The sequence below is a fragment of the Octopus bimaculoides genome, chromosome 22 (assembly GCF_046866305.1).
Source record: "Octopus bimaculoides isolate indiv1 chromosome 22, ASM4686630v1, whole genome shotgun sequence".
Taxonomy (NCBI): Eukaryota; Metazoa; Mollusca; class Cephalopoda; order Octopoda; family Octopodidae; genus Octopus; species Octopus bimaculoides.
Window position 1 is genome coordinate 27146828 of NC_142949.1, and position 10494 is coordinate 27157321.

Genomic DNA, 10494 nt, shown 5'->3' on the forward strand with positions numbered 1-10494 from the left:
ACTCTCACTTAGGTGATCTGGCCGGGGTTGATCATGCCGCAGTTTATGCCAAGTTAGCATTACCCCTGGGAGCACTCCCCTTCCATGACTCGCACCTCCTGATCTACAGCCACCTCCAGGCAACCTTCACTGCTTCCACACCCAACTTGATTGCTTTACATACATACATACACATATTTATATATGAGTATGCATATATAAATATGTGTATGTATGTATGTATATAACGAACTGGAAGTAGTAATTCTCAATAACAGAAGACGGATAATTAATAGTTTAATAAAATTTCAGTTAATAATCAAGTACCTAAGGTTTCATATGATAAATCAGTCAACAATTGTTATACATGAATTAGAATTACAAAGAACAGTCTGCTATTATTGCTGGCGAGAATTTGGGTCAGGATTATAGTTGAAGTGAGACGTCGACGTCTCTTATTCCAAATCTTTATATTTTTATCATAATATATTTTATTATATCATTTTAGTTATTAAATATTCCAATGGTTACTTAAATTTTAATCCAATTCTAATTTATTATTTCTAAATTTTATTTGCACTGCGCTTCAGCAAGGGAGATAGAAAACCCTATCATCCATGATAATAATTACTTCACCCTGTCTTTCTGCATTCCTTTGTGTTTTTCCTTCAAAAATTACAAAGATGTTATCCATGTTTCATCTTCACTGTGCTCTCACATTTGATCTCACCTGTGTTCTCACCTGTGAGCTCACCTTATATTCTCATTAGTTACAAAATTGCAATGTCTTTTATAACTGTAATTCCAGTTGAGATGTTTAGTAATTTGTAAACATGAAATTTTTGGTACTAGACTGGAGCGCCAACTGTCGTTTAACTTTTTAACTGCGAAATTAAATTTCATGGCTATTCCAGTCATAACGATAAATATTTACCAAAAAATAGAATTGGTATTTTCTGCGAGTCACGTTGTCTCTATAAACTTGACAGGCGCAGGAGTGGCTGTGTTGTAAGTAGCTTGCTTACCAACCACATGGTTCTGGGTTCAGTCCCACTGTGTGGTACCTTGGGCAAGTTTCTTCTACTATAGCCTCGGGCCGACGAAAGCCTTGTGAGTGGATTTGGTAGATGGAAAGTGAAAGAAGCCTGTCGTATATATATATATATATATATATATATATATATATATATATATATATATATATATATATGTGTGTGTGTGTGTGTGTGTGTGTGCGTGTGTGTGTGTGTGTGTGTGTGTGTGCGTGTGTGTATGCTTGTGTGTCTGTTTGTCCTCCCAACATCGCTTGACAACCGATGCTGGTGTGTTTAGGTCCCGTAACTTAGCGGTTCGGCAAGAATTATGGAGATGACTGGAATCATCTGCTGAAGAAAGAACATTTCGAAATGACGAAAGAGAGACCGGAATAATTAGCAACAACTTTTAAAAGTTATCGAATAAGCAGAAAATTAAATGGGTGTTTTTTTTTGAAGTAGTAACTTCACATGATTATTATTGACCTAGAATCAATACTTTAGAAAGTCAATGTTTACGCAATTAATTAGTGTTGTTTTTAAAATAGTGTTAAAGCAGGTCATGGCGGGATTTTTACTACAGAGCGGACAGACTTGGATCGAACACCGTAAGGCAGCTGTCCCCAGCTTTTTTTTTTCTTTTTGCATTTTATGCAGAATATGTTCTCCATGGGTTAAGTAACCATGCACATAACAAAACACAATAAAGTGACTAATAAGCAAGTTGATTATTATATATACACAGACATGCAGGAAGTAAATAGACACCTTTAATTTTCAAAATCTTTTATTTGCTATTAATTGGTTGAAGGAGAGGTTTTCTTCTAGCTGCTCGTCCATAATACCCAAGCTTATGCAGATATGTAACACACATTCTTGGACTAACTTCTAGCTGTTTTGCATTGTCGGAAACTTTCGAACGGGGTTCGTTTTCCACAATTCTCTTCAAACAGCGAAGCTTCCTTTCCGAGGGCCCAGGTCGGCCGGGATGAGAATCTGTTGATTCTTTTTCTTGGATTTTGAATTTCACTATAATTCTATTAACAATAACAAGAGGAATTTGAAGATTTTCGACAATTTTTCGCTGGCTAAGACCAGCCTCAGATTGCCCAAGAATACGACTTTTTTGAAAATCTGACAGTTCTGCTGAATTTTTTGTGCTTGGCATGGTTACTCTTGGCAAATGTTTAATATAATGGCACCTGGAATGAGAAAGAATAATTACATTGTAAATTCTACACCGCTGAAAGCATATTAAGACACTTAGATCAGAAATTTTGAAAATTAAAGGTGTCTATTTACTTCATGCATGTCTGTGTATGTGGAGGTGTGTGGCTTAGTTTTTAGGGTGTTGCACTCATGGTCGTAAGATTGTGGTTTCGATTTCTGGACCGGGCGATGCGTTTGGTCTGGAACAAAACATTTCATTTCATTTTGCTCCAGTCCACTCAGCTGGCAAAAAAAAAAAAAAAAAGATTGATTCTGCGATGGACCTGTCTATCATCCAGGAGGCAATATATTCGCTACAGAATCCGAGAAACCGTCCCTTGTGAGCCTTTGGCTCGAGAAGGACCTTTGAACCTCATAATACATATGTAATGCTAAAAAAAAAAAAAAAAGAAAGTCACTCTGCAGATTGCAACAGCTGATAAATAAAAATAGAATTGTCAAAATTAGAAATGATACATTTCTAAATCTCTGAGAGACTTAAGCAGTAGTGATACGATAAAATAGTTGTATGCTGTCAACTTAACGTGACAGTCTCAATAAGGGAATCATACTACTGCTATTTAACCCTAGGAAGCTGCACCGCTTCCTGTCGGCATACAACTACTTTATCGTATCACTACTCTCTTGTAAGCTCACGATTCTCTCAAAAGTGCAGCCACCAAAGTTAACAACAAAGCCGAGTGGGACGCTTTTACACAGGTTCAAAATACAGGCGAGGTGGCGCTATTACCCAGGTTAAAAACTTCTGACACAAGCTTCCTTGTTGGTTCGTACTGAACTATTTATCACACACACCCACGTACACAAACATGTATATAAAAATATGTGTGTGTGTTTGTGTGTCTGTGTGTCTGTGTGTGTTGTGTGTGTTTAGTTATAATGGCGGGACAAAGTGAATTCATTGACTGTAATAATCGAACTGCACCGAAAGGTTTTTAAAGGTGAATAGAGCAAGTGAGATTTTAAAAGCAAGTGAAGCGAGGCACATTCAGCGTTTACTGGAAAGAAGCACATAGAATTATAAGAATAAAACCAGAAAACAAATTGCCTTTCTGAACACAAAACAACAATAACAAATAATAAAGATAGAAGGAAAGAAAGAAAGGAACAAAATCCGGTGAAGTGTTTATTCGTTCATTTTTATTTTTATTTTCTGTGTGTGTGTGTGTTTGTGTGTGTTTAAAGTTCATTGAATACATGAGACTGAGGTTTCGAACGTTTGTGCGTCTACTGTATAAATAAAGAAAGGCATTATTGTTATTATTTTTATTAGGCGTTAGCGCGTCGAGCGAAACGCTTAGCGGCATTTTTTTTTTACGGTTCTTTAAGGTTCTGAGTTCAACTTCCGCTGTGGTCGATTTTGCCTTTCCTCCCCTTTTTTTGGGGGGGGGGTCAATAAAATAAGTACCTGTTATGCACTTGGGATTGATGTAATCGAATTAACCCCACCCCACCATTCTCCCGGAAATTGCTGGCCTTGAGCCTAAGTTAGAAATAATTATTATTAGGGCTGTAGATTGGCTGAATCGTTAAAGCGTCGTTCTTATAGCTTCGCGAATATTTCTACATTTTAGTTTCAAATCACGTCGAGGTCAACTTTACTTTTCATTCTTTCGGGGTCGATAATATACAGTACCAGTCAAGTACTAGATTCTTTTTTACCTATGGACCCCTTTGGTTACTATTTTGCTCTGATTGACCCCCATAGTCGCCGTTCTCTGTTTAAAAACTAGTTTTATGGATACTTCTTTCAAAATTCCTAAGTTGTCTTCCACATGTTCACCACATGTATAAGTCGAATTATGTAAAACGTTAGAGAAAGATACCTAGCTGTTTCTTGCAATAAATACATCTTAAATTTTTCCATGGACCCTTAAAATACTACTTGTGAATTCCCAATTTACTATTTTGAATGCGTGGACCCCTAAAATTCTTATATGGATCCCAGTTGAGAACTGCTGAATTAACCCACTTCCCATAAAATCGCTCGCCTTGTACCATAATTTGATATAATTATTTCAAGCCAACGAGCAAGAAGAATCGTTAAGGCACTTGAAAAGAATGCTTAGCAGCATTTCTTCCGGCTCATTACATTCTTTCGTTCTTTCAGGGTCGTTAAAATAAAGTACCAGTTAAGAACAAGGGTTGTTGGCACTCCGTCGCTTACGACGTCGATTGTTCCAGTTGATCCGATCAACGGAACAGCCTGATCGTGAAATTAACGTGCAAGTGGCTGAGCACTCCACGGACACGTGTACCCTTAACGTAGTTCTCGGGGATATTCAGCATGACACAGTGTGACAAGGCTGACCCTTTGAATTACAGGCACAACAGAAACAGGAAGTAAGAGTGAGAGAAAGTTGTTGGTGGAAGAGTACAGCAGGGTTCGCCATTATCCCCTGCCGGAGCCTCGTGAAGCTTTAGGTGTTTTCGCTCAATAAACACACACAACGCCCGGTCTGGGAATCGAAACCGCGATTCTATGACCGCGAGTCCGCTGCCCTAACCACTGGGCCATTGCGCCTCCACGGGAACAAGGGTATAGACTAACTCCCTCCCTTTAGAAAGCTGGCTTCGTACCTTAAATGCAAAACTATTATTATTTTTTTTTTTATAATTAAGATTTTTCAGCCATCTTGGCCGAACAGATTTTTCTTTTTAATATTTTCGTGCCAATTAATATTTTTATTAAAAGTGTGACAATTAAAGAAAAAAAAGGGGACATTTGGGAACCGTTTCGCTATTTGATTTAACAGCTCTAACGGTCAACGAGAGTAATCAGTCAAATAAATCTCTGTTCGGTTTTGCGCACACCTTCAATAGCCAGAACTTAATAATCTGGACGAATCTGTGTGTCCACCGCAAAAAAGCTTTTTGGAACGCATCTTTGCCCCGGCTTTATCCCCCTCCCACGAACTAGTCTCCAGATTTCAACCGACGATAAACCTTAGCCATTCCCCGCTGGAATGTGCTTAGTTTGTCGGATTTACTGGTTGCACTAAATGTGACCCAGTATAGAGACGATAAGAAATCTATCCTACATTATACGCTCAACATATCTCTATCTTTGTTTTGCCTTAGTTTTTATTCTCAGTTCTTTTATCGAATTGGTATGCTGGCGTGTGTTGTGTATCTAACTTTATTTTGATCCTATTTTATTATTCTATTCTATTTCATTTTTGTTTTTCAGTTAAAGATTTTAATTTGTTCGTTCGCTGACCTCTATTTTGTGTCTATTAACTTGTGTTCTCATTGACCTCCACCTTTTAACATCCAATATTAACGTCTTGATTGGCTGCAGGCTTTTTGTTCTTTTTTTTTTTTTAAAGTCGCCTGAAATTTTTCTTTCACAAACGCCACCTGTTCATAAGATCCTTTCCTCGCTGGTCTGTCTGGTGCCGATCTTTTCTAGAATCCATTGTATTTGACAGCAATGTGTATCTAGCTGTAAAGATAGGGCTTAAGAGTTCAATGCCAGAACAAAGTTACTCATTGACTGTTGCCACACATTATCGTTCGATCTGAAGGATATAATTCAGAACATTTTTTTTTATTATCATATGGTTGCGTCGTTAAGATGTTCATTTTGCAACCATGTAGTTTCGGGTTCAGTCACAATCCGTGGTACCTTGGGGCCTACCAATGCTTTATAAATAAACAGTGTGGAAGCTTGTCATCTATCTATCTATCTGTCTGTCTGTCTGTCTGACTGTCTGTCTATCCGTCCGTCTGACTCTGTCTGTCTATCCGTCTGACTGTCTGTTTGTCTGTCTATCCGTCTATCTATCTATCTATCTATCTATCTATCTATCTATCTATCGATTTATCTTTCAGCACAATTAGTTTCGTTTATCTTTTTTTACGGTTCTAAGCTGCATATTTACCATTGTATCGATCCCTGGATGGGACGAAAGACAAAGTTTGACATCTGCGTAATTTGAACTTAAAACGTAAAATATCCAGAGTAAATGGCCTCAAAGTATATAACGACACTGCCAACCCGCTGCCCTTCTCGTGTTAGATAATACAGTTTCTACAATATACGCCGACAGCAACAACAACAACAACAAAATGAACAACAATAGTAACAACAATAATAACAATAACAACAGGATGGTTACTCTTGGAATGCCTTTGATTGTGAGGTATGCCCTATCAGGACTGACCTGCGGTTGAATAAATTATAACCACAACAACAACCACCACCACCACCACCACCACCACCACCACAACAACAACAACAATAACAATAATAACAGGACGTCAGTATCACTAAACTACCATCTCCATCACCACCACCACCACCATAAGTAGAATCATGCCCTACTCCCATCATTGCCGTCAACATAATCAACACTCCCCCAAACCACCCTCACCACCATCACAATCATCATTACAGGACCTTCACCACTACCACCACCACCGCCACCACCACCGCCGCCGCCGCCGCCGCCATCACCATTATCACCAGCAAAGCCGCCGCCACCAGGTGAATTACACGGCAGATTAATGCGACAGGGTGGAGCCGTCCTACAGAGAATAGTCAAATGTACTGACTACTACCTGGGTAGGTAATGGAAAGATCAAAGAAACCGATTTGTCAAGGTGACGATAAAGCAGCAAATATCACACTCACACCACCACCATCGCCACCACCACCACCACCACCACCACCGCTGCTATCAGCCACATCGCCAACACCACCCCTTTCACCAAATGCCGCCGTTAGCAGCAGCAGCAACATCAGCAACAGCACAACCACCACCACCACCACCACCTCCAATCTAAATGTCGCCATCACTTATATCGACACCAGCAATTGTCCGCCATCACCGTCATCACTGTCACCACCACCGCCGCCGCCGCCGCCGCCGTACTTTACCGCCACCACCACCTTCAACAGCTGTCACCAAGTGTATCCACCTCCAGTTCCAGCCAAAACCACGTCCACCACCACCACCATCATCGGCGCCACTACCGGCACCACCAGCACCAACACCAACGTGACCATCACCGCCATCACCACTACCACCAACCGCTGTCGCCACCACTAACAAGGGACTGTCTCAGAAAATGTCTCCTCCAGAATTACTACCGCCATGACCATCTTCACAGATTATCGTCACTACCCACCTCTTCACCTTCACCGCCATCGTCAGTGTCTCACCGCAACAGGCATATACACACGCGTGCGCAAGGACAAACGCATCCACATACACCCACGCCCACTCATCTGTCCACCAACATAGGTGTACATGCAAGAGAAATAGCTGTATATTTGCACACGCAATCACACTCAACAATGCAACCACATATGCACATACGCACACACAAACACACACACACATACACATACACACACAAATACACATAAGCACAAACACATACATGCGCACACACACAAACACATACATACACACACAAACACCTTGGGCAAGTGAGCAATTGGGTTGATCTAAGCGATTTGTTCTGTTCCATAAAATTTCAGGCCTTGTGTAGAAAGAATTTCGACTAGGAAACACTGGACATCAATATTTCACAATATTTGTTGATTTCGGGTTCGGCTGCTCTACATTGATAAGGGGCAATACTTCGAAACTAGCCTGTAGATGCCGGACCAGCAAGGGGAAGCGGCTGACCTCCTCTATTCGAAGGTTATAATGGACACAGGTTCGTGTGTCACGTAGCTAGCTAGAGGCGATGGCCTCTCGGAGCTAATCAACGGCAGCATTCGTCCTATTTTTTTGGACTGCCATGTTGACTTGGCGATAACTATTAATATATATATATATATATATATATATATATATATTCTTTTGTTCTTTTATTTGTTTCAGTCATTTGACTGCGGCCATGCTGGAGCACCGATTTTTGTCGAACAAATCGACCCCAGGACTTATTCTTTGTAAGCCTAGTACTTATTCTATCGGTCGCTTTTAGCGAACCGCTAAGTTACGGGCACGTAAACACACCAACATCAGTTGTCAAGCGATGGTGGGTGGGGGTGGAGGGCGGAGTTAGGTGGCCAGATGTTAGGGGTGATGTAGTCGCAAAAATTGTATGACAGCCATAACTGGATTCTTCTGCTTGTGTGGCATGATGCAGAGTCCTGTTGCCAGACATAGGTTCTTGCAGCAGCCACCATCTTGACCCAGGGCGGTATTACCTCCTCCAAGTAGTTGAGTCTGAGGCCGTGTGGGAAGGTGAATTGAGGCATAACGTCGCCAACACTAGTGATCACTTCAAATACCATGATGTTCACTGGATGTTTTTTTTTTTATCACTAAATGTCCTCAAATTGCACTGTCCTCACATTGACATCCAGACACTCCGAAATGTTCGTATTGGAGCTTCCGGTACAAACGCCAAGCAATACAGCATGTCGTTTCCAAATTTCTCGCAGAGTGGATTGCGTCATGCTGCTGTTTTTCTCGCAGACGGTGCCCAACTGAGCCTACTGTACTGTGTAGTCGATAAAATCTAAAACAAACTATGTGCATGTGCGAAATTAAAAAATACAAAATGGCAATAATTTACCCATCGCACCCTATATATATATATATATATATATATATATATATATATATATATATATATATATATATATATATATGGTGGTTGTCTACTCCTTAAACAGAGTTTGACCACCTCCTGCACCTACACCTTAGCCCTTTCATGGCGTCTGATGTGGCTTTTTAAACCAGACAGTGTTTTGAAAAAACACCCACACAGATTGCACCTCTGATTTGCACTACCAATACCTGCAAGTAAGTTCTGCTCATTGTGGATCCTAACATGTCTTTTAAGACCCCCATTGGATTTGCAAACCCTCTGGCACACCACACACACACACACACACACACACACACACACATATATATATATATATATATATATATATATATATTTAAATTCAGTAATAGGACGAATTCTTTTACAAGAATTCATCATGTAGCTAGCGTGAAAAAAACCGCCCTTATATATATATATATATATATATATATATATATATATATATATATATATATATATATATATATATATATATATATATATATAACGCTGTTTATCTGCATATTTATATATGTATGTATGTATGCATATATATATATATATATATATACATATATATATATATACACGCACACATACATACATATATAAATATGGAGATAAATAGCTAAGAGACAGAGAAATGACATACTTTGATTTACACTTACATATGAAGATATATACACGGACACACGTACCTACGCACATACACACAACTCTCTCTCTCTCTCTCTCTCTCTCTCTCTCTCTCTCCAAACACGCACACACATACAAATATACTTATGTATATATGTTTGTATGTCTATGTATATTTTTTGTACATATATGTGAATAAAAAAATTATTTCTAGAGTAGTATGTGTATGTGAGAGTGTTTGTGTTTGTGTTAGTGTGATCGTGTTAGTGTTCGTCCGTGTGTATTAGTATGTGCATAGATTAAACAGCGCACCGCTTCCGCCCATCACCACACCGACAAACATACCAACAATCTCTATCTTGTTTATTACGTGATATTTAAGGTTTCACTCCTCAGTCGAGACATCAAAAGTGTTACAATGCGAAGGAGTTGGGTGAGGCCTTTACGCCTTCCACGCTTTTATTATCTCTGTTGGAGATGTCTTGTTACAGCAGCAAAATGCTTTGGATCTTTCCTTCTCTCTTTCCTTTGTTGTTTTTTTAAAAATTTTCTATCCAAATCTCTCTTCCCCTCTCTTCATCCCCCCTCTCTTCATCCCCCCTCTCTTCATCCCCCCTCTCTTCATCCCCCTCTCTTCATCCCCCCTCTCTTCATCCCCCCTCTCTTCATCCCCCCTCTCTAATTTAGTCTGTATATTTCTCACTCAGTCTCTTTTTCTCTCTCTCTCTCTCTTTCTCTCTACCTGTGTGCGTGTGCGTGTGCGTATGTACATGCATATACATATGTATAAATCATTTATGTATATATATATAGAGAGAGAGAGAGAAAGAAAAAGACAGAGAAGAGACAGACAGTGATGGTGAGCGAGAGAAGGACAGGGAGAGAGAAAGAGGGAGGGAGAGAAAGAGAGAGAGAGAGAGAGAGGGAGAGAGAAAAGGAGAGCGAGAGAGAGAGAGAGAGAGAGAGAGAGGGAGAGAGAGATGGAGAGCGAGAAATTTTTGGGATTCTTTTTATTCTTTTTATTCTTTTACTTGTTTCAGTCATTTGATTGCGGCCATGCCGG

At 39.8% G+C, this 10494-nt stretch overlaps 1 protein-coding gene across 1 annotated transcript in view; it reads right to left on the reverse strand.

The window, feature by feature from the left end:
• Positions 1-1775: 1775 nt before the first annotated feature.
• The window catches only part of LOC149131419 (uncharacterized), a 92687-nt gene continuing 83968 nt past the window's right edge, over positions 1776-10494 (reverse strand). The window contains exon 2 of the mRNA XM_089339941.1: positions 1776-2215. Coding sequence (XP_089196067.1) covers positions 1801-2215 — 415 coding nt within the window. The 3' untranslated portion in view covers positions 1776-1800. The remainder of the gene's footprint in view (positions 2216-10494) is intronic.